Source organism: Festucalex cinctus, chromosome 21, assembly GCF_051991245.1.
Source record: "Festucalex cinctus isolate MCC-2025b chromosome 21, RoL_Fcin_1.0, whole genome shotgun sequence".
Classification (NCBI taxonomy): domain Eukaryota; kingdom Metazoa; phylum Chordata; class Actinopteri; order Syngnathiformes; family Syngnathidae; genus Festucalex; species Festucalex cinctus.
In genome coordinates this window covers 19035387-19055140 of record NC_135431.1, presented here as the reverse complement: position 1 = coordinate 19055140, position 19754 = coordinate 19035387, and the positions used below count along the sequence as shown (strand labels likewise).

At 44.0% G+C, this 19754-nt stretch overlaps 1 protein-coding gene across 11 annotated transcripts in view; it reads right to left on the bottom strand.

Moving 5' to 3' along the window:
- The window catches only part of epha7 (eph receptor A7), a 142783-nt gene that overhangs the window by 29105 nt on the left and 93924 nt on the right, over positions 1 to 19754 (bottom strand). For all 11 annotated transcript variants that reach the window (XR_013281120.1, XR_013281119.1, XR_013281121.1 and 8 more), the window contains one exon: positions 2890 to 2945. Coding sequence is in view for 8 of the 11 variants with exons in the window: in XM_077510065.1 (XP_077366191.1) it covers positions 2890 to 2945 (56 nt within the window). In the remaining 3 variants the exon portion in view is untranslated. The remainder of the gene's footprint in view (positions 1 to 2889; positions 2946 to 19754) is intronic.

Sequence of the window (19754 nt, the reverse complement as noted above, 5' to 3'; positions counted from 1 at the left end):
ACTGACCAAGCTCCCATCCGCCAAGACTACCGCAGACATCATGATCCACCACATATTCAGGTTTTATGGTTTCCCCTTACACATCGTTTCCGACCGTGGACCACAGTTCGTCTCCCGATTCTGGACTCAGTTTTGCAAAGCCCTGGGAGTCAAGGCCAACCTGACTTCGGGATACCATCCGGAGGCCAATGGACAGGCCGAAAGACTGAACCAACAACTTGAAACCGGACTCAGATGCCTCGTATCCCAGAACCCGACTTCCTGGAGCGATTACCTGGTATGGGTCGATCTCGCACATAACTCTTTACCCACGTCTGCCACAGGTCTCACCCCGTTCAAATGCGTCCATGGCTACGACCCCCCATTCTTCGCCGAACTGGTAGAGGAGGCAACGGTCCCCTCGGTCCAGACCATGGTCCGTCGGTGCCACAAAGTCTGGTCGGCGGCCCGGATGGCGCTTCAACGCCAGGGAGACCGGGTGAAAAGGGCCGCCGACCGGAGAAGAAGACCAGCGCCCGGATACCGCCCAGGCCAACGGGTGTGGCTGGCAGCAAAACACCTTCGACTCAAGGTACCATGTCCAAAGCTGGTCCCACGATTTGTGGGGCCTTTTCCCGTGACTCTAGGTCCAGCTGCCGTAAGACATCCTCAACAAGCCCACCGTCAACGAGGACGCCAACGTGCGCCTCATCCGGCAGCTGCGTGCCGAGATCGCGCGACTCAAAGCGCTGCTGCTACGCGGCGGACAGATCGCTCCGCTGGACTCGCCCACCGCGCTCAGCATGGAGGAGAGGCTGCACCAGAACGAATGTGTGAGAGTTTGCGATGTTGACACTGAAGTGGTAGATCTTTGGAGCTTGGCGAGTTGAAAAGTAGATCTTGGGTCAAAAAAGTTTGGGCACCCCTGAGTTAGGGTTTAATTGTCTTTCCACGTCAGCCAAGTTAAACCGGTCCACGAAAGCCCGCTTGTACCCTCCGAACCTGATCCACCTCCCCCCGAGATGATTGATGGCGGCCACGTTTAAAAGGTCAGAAGACTCTTGGATGTTCGTAATCGGGGCCGCGGGAGGCAATACCTGGTAGACTGGGAGGGATACGGCCCGGAGGAAAGGCAATGGGTTCCCTCCCGGTTTATTGTTGATCCCTCGCTTATTGATGATTTTTATAAAGAACACCCTGACATTCCTGGGCCGTCAAGAGCCGTCCGTTGAGGGGGGGGGGGGGGGGGGGGGGGTACTGTCACGCCGCCACCGGCGTGGCGGTCCATGCTTTTATTTTCGTGTCCATGTTTCCTGTTTTATTTTGAAATTCTAACTCTCCTCTCACCCCAGGTCACTTGCGCTTCCTGCTGCTCACTAATTACCGGCCCCCGCCCATGATTATCACCACTGGCCACCAATCAACCCACATAATAAAAGCCATCTGCATTCTCCCCTCCGTGCCGAAGTGTCACATCTCAGTGCATGGAAGCGTCCCACAGTCCTCGAGTCCTTGTTCCCGTTGCCTTGTCGTTTTGCCTTGTTTTTGTGCCTTTTCCTCCCCAGCGGAGCGCCCTTAGTTACCCCTTGTGCCTTGAGCCTTTTTTCCTCCCTAGCGGAGCGCCTTTAGTTGTCCCCTGTACCTTTTGCCTGTTTTTTCCTCCCCAGTGGAGCGTTTTTAGTTCTCCACTTTTTGACTTCCCTTTCTCCTCTCAGTTTGAGAGGCGACAGATGCTGACCGGAAATAAACCTGTTGCCTTGGTGGCCTACCTTTATCCTGCGTCTGAGTCCTACCTCTCCTTGTCGTATCAACTTGAGGATGAGATTCTGACCTTGCAAAATGACATTGAGATGAAAGCCAGATCAACATTTGCTCAACCTGGACAAAATGTCAAGTTCTGCAAACTTCTGTTGGAGGAGAAGTATCCCAACCTTAGAAGATGTGCCTTGAACCTGACAGCTCTTTTTGGATCAACTTACCTGTGCGAGTCTGCATTCTCACACATGAAAATCATCAAGTCCAAGTACAGATCAGTAATGACCAATGACCACCTTGTTGCCTGCCTACGACTTGCAACCAGCAACTATACTGATTATGAGAAGCTAGCTGCCTCCTCCCAGTGTCAGGTCTCCCACTATGGTAGGAAGTGATTTCCTTCTTTTTTTTTTTTTTTTAAAACTCAGCGCTATACTTGTCTTATATCTGTCCTCCCCCCCTCCAGTTTCTTTCATATTAAGGTCAGTTATGGTTATTATTATTCATTATGGAGTTTGCCAAGTGTGTGTTGCATGAGTGAGATCAGAAGAGCGCTATCTGATGTCTAGTGGTGTTTAAAACAACACAAAAAAAGTGTTGTGAGGTTACAGCAGGCTGGAAAGATGTGTGAGAGTTTGCGATGTTGACACTGAAGTGGTAGATCTTTGGAGCTTGGCGAGTTGAAAAGTAGATCTTGGGTCAAAAAAGTTTGGGCACCCCTGAGTTAGGGTTTAATTGTCTTCCATTTACAGTATGTTAGGTTGTCATGTTTTCAGTGTGAAGCAAAAATAAGCTCACTGCTACAATACTTTTGAAAGTGAGTGTATTTAGCAGTAACAGATAAGGACCTGCAGCACTGTAGTAGCCCATTCTTTTTCAAATCAGCAGTTTGCCACCGGAGTGCATCATTCCTGTTTCAATTTGGGGAACTGTCTGAAGTGGTGTCTCAAGGGGCATCATTAGTGGCGGTCAGTGTTTAAAAAACTCTTACTGATAGCATCCTGGAAGCAGCACTTACAACAAAGCGACGTGACCACACTCACTTTTGCTCTTTAAACTGTCTGGCTTTTCATTTTTTGTTTCTTACTCATGGGTGCTACTACCCTCCTAGGGACATCATTACATTTTATGAACAAGTACTGTATATGTACTCACATTGAAAGTAAAGCTCCTCGTCTCCCTCTTGAGCCGCTTTACTGTACCCGCAATGCCTGCAGCGGCATAAGAAGAGAGGGGCACAATCAGATCATTACAAAGAATAAATAGACACATTTAAGTGCATGAATGTCAATGCAGCAACTTGATAATTCATGATGGATAGGCCGACAAAAGTGTCTAATCATGCAGGGTTCGATATTAAAAGTGTCCCGATGGCCCGGGGCTACCACCTGATTGTGTCATCTGAAGTTTATTGATGCTGGGCCGCCAGAAAAAATTTCTAAAGTCCGACTGATTAATTGGCTAACTGTTCTTCAATTGTGAACTCAATTATTATTATTTTTTTTATCCATCGATTTATTTATTACACAGAAATTAATGTCCGACACAATTAGGATGGAAACTGAAAAAAAAAAAAGAAAAAAAGAAAAAGAAAAAAAAACCCAGCCCAAACTCAAGCTCAGACTCCAAGAAAAAAAATAAAAAATAATAATAATAATAATAATGTATTCGAGCGCACCATGCACGAGCTTGACATAGAGGTTGCCGTTACGCTTTTGGCCAGAAGTGGCAGTCGTGAGTAAAAAAGTGACAAACTCCACAAAACACCTTTCATCTATCCATCCATTTTCTTGACCGCTTATTCCTCACAAGGGTCGCGGGGGGTGCTGGCGCCTATCTCAGCTGGCTCTGGGCAGTAGGCGGGGGACACCCTGGACTGGTTGGCAGCCAATCGCAGGGCACCCAGAGACGAACAACCATCCACACTCACAAGCACACCTAGGGACAAATTGGAGCGCCCAATTAACCTGCCATGCATGTCTTTGGAATGTGGGAGGAGACCGGAGTACCTGGAGAAGACCCACGCGGGGAGAACATGCAAACGCAAAGTTGTTTTGCGAGGGAACGCTAAGTTGTTTTTTTCGCCTACCATGTCACCTTAGGTGCTCCGTAAAAACTTCCGGGTCATCTTCCATGTGACCATAAGTAACGAGGATGGAACGGTTGTAAACATGAAACAAAGCAGTGGGAAAGCTTTCCCAAAGCGACGAGGATGGAGCATGTATTTTCCCGCTGCTTTGTTTACACGTCGCTTTTGGTCACATGGAAGATGACCTGGAAGTGTTTACGGCGCACCTAAGGTGACGTGAAAAAAACAACTTTGTGTTCCCTCGCAAAACAACTTTGCATGCCCTCGCAAAGATTGCGTTCCCTCGCAAAGAAAGTTGTTTTGCGAGGGAACGCAATCTTTGCGATGTCTTTGCGTTCCCTCGCAATCTTTGCGAGAGAACGCAAAGTTGTTTTTTTTTTCTACCATGTCAACTTAGGGGCTCCGTACGAAATGTCCGCGGGGATGAGAAAGACCCTGCACCACCCACGCATCCCCTACCCCAAAAAACTGTTCAGTGTGTTTGCCTCAATCACTCCACACTGAAGGTCAGCTACAAGCTGATGGCCGCAGCCAGAGTAAAAAAGTCAGTGCTCTTTGTACTTAACTAGGTATTGGTTAAGCATGTCATAGAAAAAGCTTTACCTTTACCTTTTCGAACTGCACAATGCACCTTAGCGGCCTTATGCCATTTACGTTGCTGAGCTGGACTGCTACTACGTGTCATATAACGGCAGTTGACGCGCGTTTGTTTGTAACAAGATATGTAATAACTTGCTGTTCATTCATGTGATAGAACGAGGCCCATTAGCATTAGTAACTAGCTTCATTGTGCCGTGATCGCCGCATTGCAGATGAAATTCTTCAGTTGCTGCTAAGAGTTTCACACTAGACGGAGTCTCTATCTGGGCCTGTACCAGATATGTTTGTGTTATATTCTTAACAAGTACCTAAGTATTTATTTGTTCATTTTATTTACAGCTCAGCCATCAGCACACAATGCTACAGTATTCATTCAACATGTCAGATTTCTTCTTTGTGTTGATCTCTGAAAAACTCACAAAATAGCAAGGTACAACCCAAGATAAACCCAGTAATGTATTATTTTATTATTATTTATTATATTAGTATTTTGGACCCAAATATAAATCTGCGATATAGTAAATCAGCGATAAGTAAACCGCAAAGTAGCGAGGGGCCACTGTACATCTTTTTATTGTGCTGGCGATAGCAGGGCTCCCACAACAGGACCATAACCCAAAAAGGCTTCATTTCAGACCCTGTTTGGTTTGGTTTATTGGTTTTAAACATGTAAATAAACACATTAAACAAGTTAAAATAAAACAAAAATTTAAAGGAAGAAAGGAAAATTTGTCAACAATATATTCCATAATTTAAATGTTCAAGGAGTAGGAAAAAGTACACATACTACTCATTGAGCCCTACTCCCTATTATTTCTATCATATGTGTTTATTAGGGATGTAACGATATCCAAACATCACGATACGATATTATCACGATATGAAGGTCATGATACGATAATTATCACGGTCTTGTGGGGGGGTTGGCGATATTTAAAAAAGATCACAATATTGTAAAAAAAAAGAGCTCATACTAAAAAAAGCACAATATTGTGCTATTGTTCATAACAGAAATGCATATAAACCACCTACAATCTCAAAAAACAATATTGAGGCACTTGCTAATGCAAGCACACATTGACCGCTTCAAAAGCAAATTAGGTTCCCCTTCATCTGACAATTAGCATAGATTTTAAACATAGAAGGCCAAAACACCCCTAATGAAAATTAAAATGCACTAATAAACTAGCCATTAGAGGGTGCTAGAACTGCACAAATGGAAATCAACCTGACTTTTTAACAGATCTGTTCCTTTTAAATATTGTGAACATGACGATGACGATATTGTGGCAGTTTTGATATCACGATATTGCCCTTATCGTTACATTCCTAGTGTATATACTGACAAATTGTTCCTATTCAATAACATACAAATACAATTAAAATAATAAAAAGAAGCATGCCTATCCCAATGTGCACTGATAATAAAGAAAAGAGAGAAAGAAACCAAAGCAAAGCCCATATAGAACACAACAAAGTCCCAGAACATTAATTGTTGAACATATCTGGGCACACGTTCACATGCCCATACATGAACATGAGTACACACATATATACACAAAAACGTACACGGACACACAAATGTATTTACATTTATACCTGATTTACATATTTTTGTAACATTATCTAAGTTAACCTCTTTTTAAATATTCACATTTTTTCAGTTCAGTTTCATACAAATTGTACAAATTAATCCCTTTAACAGGAACACATATGGATGTTCTTGTCACTGTTTTTTTAAAGTCACTTGTACCCCTTAACCATAGCAACAGCCCTCTTTGATTTTGAATAACTCCTGAATACTGTGGCAAAGTTGGTTATTGTATACTTTTGTACATTATTTGAGCTGTTTTAAATTCGATGAGGTCATAGAATTTGAGAGTATTTAATTTAATGAATAACGGATTTGGTTCTAAATTATTCGTATGGCACTTTTTTGTAGTTTAAAGCGATACACCACTTATTAATCATTTTCCAGTATTGGGTTAGGCATTGTGTACAAAGAATAAAAGTGTAAATATCTCTGCCATCTTTTTCCCTGAAATTTACTTTAAATAGATTAAGTCGCAAATTTCGAACGGGTGAGGGACGAGATGTTCCTGGTCACGTGATCGTGATGACGTATCCCGTGCGTAACCGGAAGCCGTCTTCGCTCATTTCAATGGGAATTTGCTGACATAATGTGCAAGAAAAAAGGCATCTTCGATCCCAAAATACTGTGCCAATTCTGTTCAGAGTAAAGTCCTCAACACTTCCGTTTTCATGTCATTCCGTGTGAGGGTGTGGCGGTGGGGGGTGGCCGCTCCTAATGTGGGCCAAAGCGTGCTTAGCACACGACATGTAGTTTAGCCGAGCAGAGTGAAAGTCACCCGGATGTTTACCGTCCACTTCGACTCGCCGATGGCTGGATCTTACAGTTTTATCCGGCTTTCGGTGTCCTCCGTGGCTATACTGCGTTTGAAGAAGTGCTTCTTTGTTGTAAGGTGTAATTCCACCTTTGATGTCAGCCGTGGGATGCGATAATTCCACGTGAGTTTATTTGCTGTCATTTATTCCATTTCATTTCTTTTTTCTGAACCGCTTGTTCCTCACAAGGTTCGCGGGGGGTGCTGGAGCCTATCTCAGCTGTCTATGGGCAGTAGGGGGTACACCCTGAATTGGTCGCCAGCCAATCGCAGGGCAAACAGAGACAAAAAACCATCCACACACACACAAGCACACCAAGAGACAATTCGGAGCGCCCAATTAACCTGCCATGCATGTCTTTGGAATGTGGGAAGAGACCGGAGTTACCGGAGAAGACCCACGCAGGCACAAGGAGAACATGCAATCTGCACCCAGGAAGGCCGGAGCCTGGACTCGAACCCGAGTCCGTCATTCATTCCATGTAATTCAATGTGTATTTTATGCACGCGATACGTCACGATGATCACGTGACTGTCCAAAATGCCCGATACAGTACTTAAATATTCATAAAAAGTGCTATAAAATCATAATTGCTCAACATAATTTGGCATTTTTTTTCAGGGAAGAGTTAACCATTTCAATTCAATTAACCATTTCACAGAATAGCTGGTTACTATTTCATGAGTCTTGTGTTCCTTTAAAGACAGACTGTGTGTTAGTTTTGTATGTATTTCCCCATATTTCAACACAATAAATCAGGTATGGCACTAATAATGTACAACATAATGTATACATTGACTTCTTATTCAGAATATCTTTGGTTTTATACAAGATACATTTGGTTTTGGATATTTTTCTTTTAACATTTTCTATATGTGATTTCCTGCACAACTTTGCATAAATTATAACACCATGAAATTTTATTTCATTTACTCTTTCAATTTCAATTGAGTCAACAATGATTTTGACTGGATGTCGAATTAGTCTAGTCCCAAAGATTATACACTTTGTCTTATCTAAATTCAATGATAATTATTTGTGTCAAACCAGATTTTTTTTTTAAAGTATATTTAGTGTCACGCCGCCACCAGCGTGGCGGTTCACGCTTTTATTTTTATAGTCATGTTCCCGTTTTATTTTGAAAGTGTTAACTCTACTCTCACCCCAGGTCACTTGCCCTTCCTGCAGTTCACTGATTACCGGTCCCCGCCCATGATCATCACCACCTGCTACCAATCAACCCAGACATTAAAAGCCACCTGCATTTTCCCCTCAGTGCCGAAGTGTCACATCTCAGTGCATGGAAGCGTCCTCACAGTCCTCGTACCACAGTCCTTGTTTGATGCATTGCCTTGCTTTGTCTTGCGCCCTTAGTTTGCCCCTTGTTTTCCTCCCTAGCGGAGCGCCTTTTGTTGTCCCTGTTTTTGAGTGCCCTTTTTGTATCTCCAGTTTGGAGCTCTTTTTGTTCAGCCTTTTTTCCCTCGTTAAGAGGTGTTTTGAGTTTCGTGATATTAAAGCTGCAGCCTTGTTGGCCAACTTTAATTCTGCGTCTGAGTCCTACCTCCTCTCGTCGTGTCAGTACACTTCGGCCAGCATGGACCCAGCAGAAAAGTTGGAGGCTGCACTACGGAGACAGGCCGCCCGCCTGTCGCACCAGGAGGAGGTCCAGCCGGCCATGGTCACCCGGATGGGAGAACTCGCTGGACAGGTTGCAGGTCGCTGGTGAGCCACCTGCAACACTCCACGTCAACCGTCACGAAACAGGAAGCAGCTGAACCACCGATCCCGACCCCAGCCTTGGCCGGAGCTGGACTGAGACTGGCTTCCCCGGAGCGATACTCGGGAGAACCAGGACATTGTCAGGCATTCCTGACCGAATGTGACATACATTTCGAACTCTCACCACAGGCATTTCCCACAGACCGTTCCCGCGTGGCCTTCATGATTTCCCACCTGACGGGACGAGCCAGAGACTGGGCCACCGCGGAATGGGCACGGCACTCCCCGACCTGCTCAACCGCAGCCGGGTTTAGCAGGGCTCTCCGGCTCGTTTTCGATCCAATCAACATGGACCGAGAAAAGACTCGAGAATTTAGCAACCTCAAACAAGGCAGAGAATCGGTTAATGATTACGCTATCCGATTCCGAACTCTAGCAGCCAAGAGTGGCTGGAACGACACAGCCCTCTTTGACCACTTCTTGAATGGGCTAACAACCTCCATGCAGGAACTCTTGCTGCCCGTGGACTTACCCGGCGACCTGGACTCATTGATCTCGCTGGCCATCCGCACCGATCATAGAAGGCGAGATCTTATGCAGACCAGCGGACGCCAACGGAGACTCTGGATTCTTCCGGCACCCAGCAGCAAGAGAGTCTCCACAAGGTGCACTTCCCCAGTCGTCCACCGCGGGGAGGTCCAGCGAGAGTGGCGAGGAACCGATGCAGCTTGACCGCGCCCGACTGACCCAACACGAACGCCAGCGACGTCGTCAAGAGGGGCGGTGTTACTACTGTGGAGAACAAGGCCATTTGGTGGTAGCCTGTCCCACCAAGAGGGGCTCCCCGGTGAGTTCTGAATCCCCCACGCAAGTCAAGAACCGAAAACTCACTCACCTCAGGATTTCTTGCCATGCCATTTCCACAGACTTACTAGCTCTCATCGACTCTGGAGCAGACGAGAGTCTCATGGATTGGGGTTTAGTGGTGAAGTTACAGGCGGACACGGAACCACTAACCACCCATATGAGGGCCAGGGCGCTCAACGGAAAGGACTTATTCACCATCACGCATATCACAGAGCCTCTCGAGGTCCATATTGGGCAGCACCGAGAATTCCTTCGTTTCCATGTTTTTCGATCCCCGTCACACACACTGGTCTTGGGGCATCCCTGGTTGCGGTTGCACAACCCCCGCATCGACTGGCGATCTGGGCAGGTTCTGGACTGGGGAAGGGACTGTGAACACCATGGGTTGGAGCAGCCCGCGGCAGAGGCACCCTCAGCTAATGTCCGCCAGGTGACTCTCGCGTCTGACCAGGACTACCCGGACCTGAACACCGTTCCCACTTGCTATCTTCCCCTCCGAGAAGTGTTCAGTAAAACCAAGGCCATGTCACTCCCCCCACATCGATCTTATGACTGTGCAATTGAGCTGATTCCGGGATCTACCATCCCCAAAGGTAGATTGTATTCGGTTTCGGGTCCCGAACGCAAGGCCCTCAACGAGTACATAGACACGTCTTTGAAATCCGGACTTATCTGGCCATCCTCATCGCCAGCTGGAGCTGGGTTTTTCTTTGTGGGCAAGAAGGATGGTTCTTTATGGCCTTGTATTGACTACAGCCCCCTGAATGAAATTTCAGTCAAGAATCGATATCCTCTGCCCTTAATGTCAACCGTATTCGACCAGCTACAACAAGCCAAAGTATTCACCAAATTGGATCTCCGCAACGCTTATCATCTCGTCAGGATTCGTGAAGGTGATGAGTGGAAAACCGGCTTCAATACTCCCCGCGGCCACTATGAATACTTGGTCATGCCGTTTGGACTCACTAATGCGCCGGCTGGATTCCAGGCTATGATTAACGATGTGCTCAAGGACTTCATAGACCACTTTGTATATGTTTATCTCGACGACATCTTGATCTACTCACCGGACCTGAAAACCCATCATCAACATGTAACCCAAGTCTTGAAACGTCTGCTCGAACCCCAGCTCTATGTAAAGGCTGAGAAGAGCCTTTTTCACGCAGATACTATCTAATTCCTGGGATTCGTCGTATCTCCCGGGAAAGTCGAAATGGAGTTGGAGAAGGTCAGCGCGGTCAGAGACTGGCCCATACCCGAGTCAAGAAAGAAGGTGCAACAGTTCCTGGGCTTCGCCAATTTTTACCGCCGCTTCATCCGCAACTTCAGTTCCATCGCAGCTCCACTCCATGCCTTGACCTCCCCACAACAACGCTTCATCTGGACCCCTGAAGCCAACGCCGCATTCACCGAACTCAAGAAGCGTTTCACAGAGGCACCGATACTCAGAGTTCCCGATCCTACTCGCCAGTTCGTGGTTGAGGTAGATGCCTCCAATCTGGGCGTCGGAGCCGTGCTGTCCCAAAGAAGCCAGGAGGATGGCAAGGTTCACCCCTGCGCATTTTTGTCCCGGAAACTCTCCAAGGCCGAGCGTAACTACAGCGTTGGAGACCGGGAACTACTGGCTGTCAAGGTCGCCCTTGAAGAGTGGAGGCACTGGCTGGAGGGCGCTGAACACCCCTTCATCATTTGGACCGGCCACCGCAACTTGGAGTACCTTCGTCAAGCCAAAAGACTGAACCCCCGACAGGCCAGGTGGTCGTTGTTTTTTAACAGATTTTCGTTTTCTGTGACTTACAGACCCGGAAGCAAAAATGTCAAAGCAGATGCTCTTTCACGAATTCATGACCCTGATACCACAGTAACCGAACCTGAACCCATCCTGCCTAAAGACTGCGTAATAGGGGCAATGTCCTGGCAGATAGAAGAGAAGGTCAAGGAGGCTCTCCAAGACACCATCTCACCAAAGGAATGCCCACCACGACGGCTCTACGTTCCAGAGGCCCTACGAGCCCAGGTGATCCATTGGGCATACACCTCTCGTTTGTCTTGTCACCCAGGTACTCGCAGGACCCTGTTCGCTGTCGCCCGGAGGTTCTGGTGGCCTTCTATGGAAACCTCGGTGCAGGAATACATCAAGGCCTGCCCAGTTTGTGCCAGGAATAAAGTATCGACTCAACCAAGGATGGGTCTCCTCCAGCCACTTCCGATTCCCTCAAGACCCTGGGCCGAAATTTCAATGGACTTTGTTACTGGACTTCCCACTTCACATGGTAAAACCACAATACTCACAGTTGTCGACCGCTTTTCAAAGATGGCCCGCTTTATCCCATTACCCAAGCTTCCCTCAGCCAAGAGAACCGCCGAAGTCATGATCGACCAAGTGTTCAGGATTCATGGATTCCCGCGGCACATAGTGTCGGACCGCGGTCCCCAGTTTGTTTCTCGTTTTTGGAGGGAGTTCTGCAGAGCCATAGGGGCAAAGGCGAACCTAACCTCAGGTTACCACCCGGAGGCCAACGGACAAGCTGAGAGGCTTAACCAGCAGCTGGAGACCGGACTCCGATGCTTGGTCTCCCAAAACCCGTCCACATGGAGCAAGAACCTGGTTTGAGTCGAACTCGCACATAACTCTTTACCCACCTTTGCTACAGGAATCACGCCCTTCAAATGTGTTCACGGCTACGATCCTCCTTACTTCGCGGACCTGGATGAGGAAGCCTCAGTGCCCTCGGTCCTCGCCATGGTCCGCAGATGTCGCCGAATCTGGTCAGCAGCTCGACTGGCACTACAGCGTCAAGGCGACAGGGTGAAAAGAGCTGCTGACCGGAGGAGGAAGGCCGCGCCTCAGTACCAGCCGGGCCAAAAGGTATGGCTATCCACAAAGAACCTTCATCTCAAAGTACCATGTCCCAAGTTGGCCCCAAGATTCGTGGGGCCGTTTCCAATCGCCAAAACCATAGGTCCTGCCGCCGTGCGCCTTCGCCTGCCTCGATCCCTCCGCACCCACCCCACCTTCCACGTGAGCCAGGTCAAGCCAGTCCAGGACAGTTCCCTGGTCCCGCCCGAGCCTGCGCCGCCCCCTCCGGAGATGGTGGAGGGGGGCCCAGTATATAAGGTTAGGAAATTGTTGGATGTCAGGAAGCGGGGCCGGGGACACCAATACCTGGTGGATTGAGAGGGTTTCGGGCCAGAAGAAAGGCAGTGGGTGCCCGCCCGGTTCATCGTGGACCCCTCCCTCATCGACGATTTCTATGAAGAGCACCCTGACATTCATGGGCCGTCGAGAGCCGGCCGTTGAGGGGGGGGGGGGGGGGGGGGGGGGTACTGTCACGCCGCCACCAGCGTGGCGGTTCACGCTTTTATTTTTATAGTCATGTTCCCGTTTTATTTTGAAAGTGTTAACTCTACTCTCACCCCAGGTCACTTGCCCTTCCTGCAGTTCACTGATTACCGGTCCCCGCCCATGATCATCACCACCTGCTACCAATCAACCCAGACAATAAAAGCCACCTGCATTTTCCCCTCAGTGCCGAAGTGTCACATCTCAGTGCATGGAAGCGTCCTCACAGTCCTCGTACCACAGTCCTTGTTTGATGCCTTGCCTTGCTTTGTCTTGCTCCCTTAGTTTGCCCCTTGTTTTCCTCCCTCGCGGAGCGCCTTTTGTTGTCCCTGTTTTTGAGTGCCCTTTTTGTATCTCCAGTTTGGAGCTCTTTTTGTTCAGCCTTTTTTCCCTCGTTAAGAGGTGTTTTGAGTTTCGTGATATTAAAGCTGCAGCCTTGTTGGCCAACTTTAATTCTGCGTCTGAGTCCTACCTCCTCTCGTCGTGTCATTTAGTTCTTTTTCCACAGTACTCAGAAGCTGCCCCAGATTTTCTCCAGAGCAATAAAAAGTTGCATCGTCAGCAATATATAACTTTTTTTAAAATCTTCAGATACGTCTTTAATATATGTCTGGCAAAAGGGTCCACATGTGCCAAAAACTCAAAGTTGAGATATTGCTATATTTGAATTCTGTACTTAAGTCCCTTTAAAATTATATATAATACATGGATGTACCTAAAAAACTGACAAAGTTACAACAATTTTAATGTTGGAAGGTAGAAATCCCTAGTTTTGAGAAAAAGGGCTTTAAAGTTTTGGTACTTGCATCATTCAAATGTCCATAGCAACCAGTACCTTAGGAAAAAGATATGAACCTGAAATTTTCAGGAACTGTTAAAATATCAGTGGAAAGTCAATTCCAATAGCAGGCAAGGTCATCGTCCGAGATTTGAACCCTTTAAACGTTTTGGAAGTTTGACCTATCAAGAGATGAAATCAGCCTCAACTTTGAAGATCACATTCAGCTTACAATTCATCTTATGAAGCATCAGCCAAAGTTTGCTTATTTTATTGTTGCTCCTTCAAGTTGTAGTATTTTCTTGCCTATATGAGGTCATATTACCACAGTGGGAAATTTGATTTCATAATTTTGTGTCAATTAAAAGATTATTTGCCATTTGATGTGTCCTGTGTAACGTGCTTTATTGATAACTTATTATGGATGTGTCTCAAATGCTTTTGAAAATGAAGAAAATGAAAATGTTTTTGATTGTTTTTTTGTTTGGTTTTGTTTTGTCCCACCACCCCATCCCAATTAATACACGAGGGACACTAAACTATTGTATTTACAAGTCAATATAGCCTGTGCGCATTTTGGGGCGGGATGTCATTGTGACTCTTTTGAGAGGACCATTCAAGGTAGAATGACTGTTCACGTTCGTGCTGAATTGTTTTTCGACTTTTTTTGGTTGCTATGTCCATCCATCCATCCATTAGCAGTTTCGCTTATCCTCACAATATTTATATAAATCAGTATTGAATTACGTCTGAGGCTAGGAAATTCGAGTTGTTTTTTAAAAAGGTGCGCAAGATGCAGTGCTAGCTAGCAGCTCGGCTAAAAACACGCCTCCTAGTTACGAGGCATATTCTCTAATAATTGCTTATTTTCATACACGTCTATTACAATTTTGACTTTTGTGCTGCTTGGAAATGAAACTAGAGACCTCAAGGAAGCTATTTATGGAGAAATCTCAAAATGGACAAAAAATGTCCAACTGTCTAATATCGCCCATATCTCTAGATTGAGACATGCGGCCCCTTTTGCCGGAGTGTGTCACATATAATATGAATAATTTAGGGCCAAGCACAGACCCTTTTTTTTTTAATCTATAAAAATCCCAACTGTAAATACTTTGTATATTCTTGTGGCAATTTCTTTCACAAGCTCCATTACTGCCATATAAGGTGGATATCATTTCTCTAAAACCATATTGACTTTCAGTTACTAAATTATGTTTCTCAATAAAGTTGTCAAGTCTATGTGAAAATAGTTTTTCTAACATTTTTTTGAAAACTGTGGAAGTAATGATATTGGTCTATAGTTAGTGAATAGATGCTTCTCTCCATTTTATTAAATGGAATAACTTTTGCAATTTTCATTTTAGTTGGAAAAATAAGATAAGTTACAGACATCGGTAAAAGGTTGCACTATATTGTATAATAGTTTTTATTAGCGCCATATCAAGATTAAAACGTCAAGATTAAAGTCTGTAGATTTGTTTATTTTTGAATGATTTAACGACATTTAATATTTCAATATAATTTACTGCACAAAGGAACATATAATAAAATAATAAAAAGCATTTATGTAGCAAATATTTCTTTTACATGCATTTTCTATCCCCGGTGTCATTCATGGCTTGTTCAAGCCTTGACTTTTCCTGGTCACTGTTATTAATGAACAATATTTGTCAGTGCAACATAAACACACAAATCATTAATAGATGTTGGTTGACCTCAAATTAATGTATACTTCGAAATTTTGCCCATGTAAAAAAAAAAAGTCTAAACTGTCAAGTCTAACTGCCATTGTGCAGGTAAATACATTATTAAATGCAAAGATAATGTATTCAATAAACATTTTAACATTTGTATCTGGCATAAAAGTAAAAAAATACAAATAAAATTCTATCCACGCTTAGAGCCTGATTTACAGACTAATCAATACTGGCAGGAGGAGATGAACATAGATTAAATTAGCTGGCAAATGATTTATAAAATCTGAGATAAATTCCGTGGTTGGTTTTGTATCTTTAAAGACCATGTCTGGTGCAAACTGGCACAGTTGTGGGTAACCATGATTAAAATTATTGTGGCTTGGAGGCGGCATAGTAGAATGAAAGGTGATGGGGAAAACCAATGTTTTCCGCTTATGTAAACAATTTTGAAATGCTATAAACACAAATTATTGAGACATATTGTCTTTTCAAAAATGCATTTTTGGAGCTTTTGAATGATCTTAGGGTTGACTTAGAGTCAGTCACAAGACTGAGTCTTGCCATATTTTCTAGGACAAAACTGCATTTCCTTGCATCTGGGTCATTTCAGTGCACTGTGGCAATTGGGCAGTTTTTCAAGTGTGCTGTCCCACATTTTCAGCACAAAGTTAAGCAGGATGGCCAGATACATCCATCTAAATGGTCATATTGTGCAACAGTGCACTTTTCCCCCATACAGTATTAGTCAGTATTGCAGACTTTGTATTATCCTAGACTATTTTCAACACATTTTTTTTTTTTTAGCTTGGCTTCCTCTAACCTGACAACAGCCAGATGGATATTACATATCCATCTGGTACCTCTCCACAGTCGGGAAAAGGCAGGACATTCTGTACAATAATTTGAGCTGATTGGACGGTGCGACATTCTACACGTTTGTTTTAACTAGAGGTGTCAGTCGATTAAAATTTTTAACTGACAATTAATCGCACATTTTATATCTAAATTTACAATGAAATGTAAAAAATTTTCCCCCTAATTTAAATGTGATTTTATTTTTTAGTCATTGATACAGTAATTTCATAGCAATTCAATATAAAAAAGTTAAAAAATAAAATATGTACTGTACTGTAAAAAAAAAAAAAAAACTGAAGTGTGACTGATTTGTGTTTGTGTCATTTTTCTGTCACTATGGCATAATTGCATTTGTAAGACAATGGTGAGAACTCAGTGCATTTTTCTTTTCATATTAGGAGCTGCCTAATTTTTAACATGAAGTCACTTGTGAAATTATGCACATTTTTTTTAAACTGTAAAATACAACACATCCCCACAAATATATGCGTTCGCTGAATGCTTTTATTTTGTTAAGTTCAATAGGATGTGCATTGTAAAATGACGTATCTTTACTGCATAGGAACCAGAAACGATATATGTGTTCTTTTCATCTTAAGAGCTTTGTAATTTTAAACAATAAGTAACTTGCTAGCTTCTGCACATTTTAAAATTGTAAAATACAACTAACGCCAATCCCCACAAATATATGCAGTATAATTTCATTTATTACTGCTAAATTGTGTTATAGTGACTCTTTTCACGACATTTACGCTTGTATTTTGTTAAGTTCTCGGATGCGCCATCATGCAGCTGAGACCGCTCTACTGTTACAGCGAACACATCGACACTTTTCAGTTGAACCCTTATGAGATATTTTGTGGAGTTGTTAATAAAATAGGCCTCACATCTAAAGATAAATAGGCTTGGGCTCACTCCAACTGACAAGACGGCGTCCATTTGGCTCTTGGCTCTCACAGGGGTTTGAGAGTGCACATGGACACCTCTTGGTGCTCGGTGCTAACAGCTAACAGAGTGCGTTCTTTCAAAGCAGGGAACGGGTGGTAGTGAGACACAGTCCAAATGGCTCCTCCGTGCTACATTCTGCCCCTTAAACACTGTGGGGCCCATTCACTAAAGGTTTGCGTCGCCTTTGCACCGCGCTAACCGGCAAATATGGAGCAATTAGGGAGCACCTAATTCACTAAACACGCGCAGATGGGGAAATCCGTCACTAAGTGCTCTGTCGAACAGATTGCGTCACGGTGCGCCGGTGCTATTTGCGCGTATGTAAATTAGGTAATTTGCATACATTTGACGCAAAAATATGCCCACCCCAATGCAAATGAGACTCATTGATATGCATTGTCTAATTCACTAACGGCAGCGCAAATAGCAACACCGTGTTTGTGTGACGCAAATAACGTTTTTGGAAAGCATGTATTAACCTGACGCACCTCAATCACCAGCAGTGCATGCCATTTGCCGCACAACATGCACGGCTGATCACGCAGAGAGGAGAGAAAGAGAGAGAGAAGGGGAAACATTTCCGTGTTAGTTTAGGACAACATAAAGTAACCCGGGCTGATCGGCAATGGCGGGGAGGCATTTTACGATCATTCTTACATGCCAGATGCATACTGTACGCCCACGCCAACCTCTGAAAATATATTTTTAAAACACGATCGCACCAATAATTTGTACTTTATGAATGAATGACACCGTTCGTCGTTCTCTCTGCTCTGTACAGCTGAATTGCGCTATAAACGCTTACTCTCGGTCCATCCTCGCTTAATGTCATCTTTCTCGCAACTGTTACTATAACAACCATGTTCTTGGCGCAAATCCATTGCCATGTGTGGTAAATCAGGTGCAAATTTGCTCCAAGCTGTCAGTTTTGTGGCCGTGTTTGCGCCGGTATATGATGAGAGCAATATGCTTAGTGAATAGGTGGGTAACTGGGCGCAGACTGCGGGTGCAGTTGTGGTGCAATATTTCGTGCCCCTGTGTGTTTTAGCTTCAGTGCATTTCTATTGGGTAGTTTTGACGGGGACGTCTCTACTGCGTGGTGATTGGAATTCCCTTAGTAGAAGCTTTCCAAATAAGGAGCGGTCGTTAATCGAGTGTTAAAAAAATTAGTGCTGTTAAAGGCACTTTAAGTTAACGAGATAATAACGCGATAATTTTGACACCCATAGTTTTAACCAATCATGGCGACGGGTGAACATTCGTGTTCGTTCTTGTCGAAGGGGGGAAAAGCACGAACATCTAATGAGAAATGCACGAAGTGCCTCTCGCTGTTCAACATTCTACAAGGAAACGGTGAGTAATTCTGCGAGAACAGAATTAATTGCAACGTCCATTCGTCCATGTTAGGTTTGTTTGTTAGCGCCGGCGTCGGCACTGGCTTCCTGGTTTCGTCACAGTTGCATATCCCGCCCCCAAACACAATGTCGGTCTGTGATTGGTGGTTCGGATTGGTGGAAATCAACGGGCTTGGTACAAGATGTATTCTCCGGAGTTTGTGAACTCACAAATGCCGCGAGAATTCATCTTGCGAGAGCAAGGTTAGTCTTCCTCAATACTAGGGGTGTTAAAAAAAAAATCGATTCGGCGATATATCGCAATACTACATCGCGCGATTCTCGAATCGATTCAATCAAAAAAAAAAATCGATTTTTTTTATTTTATTTTATTTTTTTAAGAGCTCAGAATTGTTCATTCGGTAGTCTTACCGATTCAACGTCTTATCATCATTGCTTTTTTTTATTTATTTTTTTTTTTTTTTGCGTGTGTGAATCGATTTTTAAACTTCCATTTTTAATGGAAAAATATTCAACAAAACGTCTGACTTCGGGTTAGGATTCACACATTGAGCATGGAAGAATGTTATATGAACGGAACTTAAGCCTTAATATTTTATTTTAATGCTGTTCAAACATGAAACAGATTACAACCTCTATAAGACTGAAATTTCAGATAAATAAATAATACATTTTCATATAAATCTTACACTCTACAAGCTTACTGATTAGTATTTTCTAAATTTGAATGAAAAAAAATCGCAACAATCGACTTATAAATTCGTATCGGGATTAATCGGTATCGAATCGAATCGTGACCTGTGAATCGTGATACGAATCGAATCGTCAGGTACTAGGCAATTCACACCCCTACTCAATACTATCCTCACATTTGGAGGAGAACTGTATAGTATTTTAATCCTTGTCTGAAAGAACAAAAGTCACAATATTTTGGATTATATTAACTCTTTTACTGCCACACGTTATAAAACAACAAACAAAAAACATAACCCCACTGTGCCAGCGATTCTGAGCATTTTAACTCACCTTTCAACGCAAACACAATATTGTGTGTGCTTTTACTACATATACACGTACGTGGGTACCATATGAACGATCGCATCGATTCTTTTATTAAAAAAAAATAGTACATTTCTACCTTATTCCGTTCTTTAGTAATCACCATTTGAAAAGAGGCCATTTGAGTGACAATCAAGCAGAAATTGAAAAATGAGATGAAATGAACTTTTTGCAAAAAGATACATTTTCTCCACAACAGTGACTTTAATACTAATATTTTTTGTTTAGTAGCGCTCTTTCAATTAGGTTTAATGTGACAAAGGCTTTGATCATTCACGTTATCCTTGAAAACGTTCCGTTT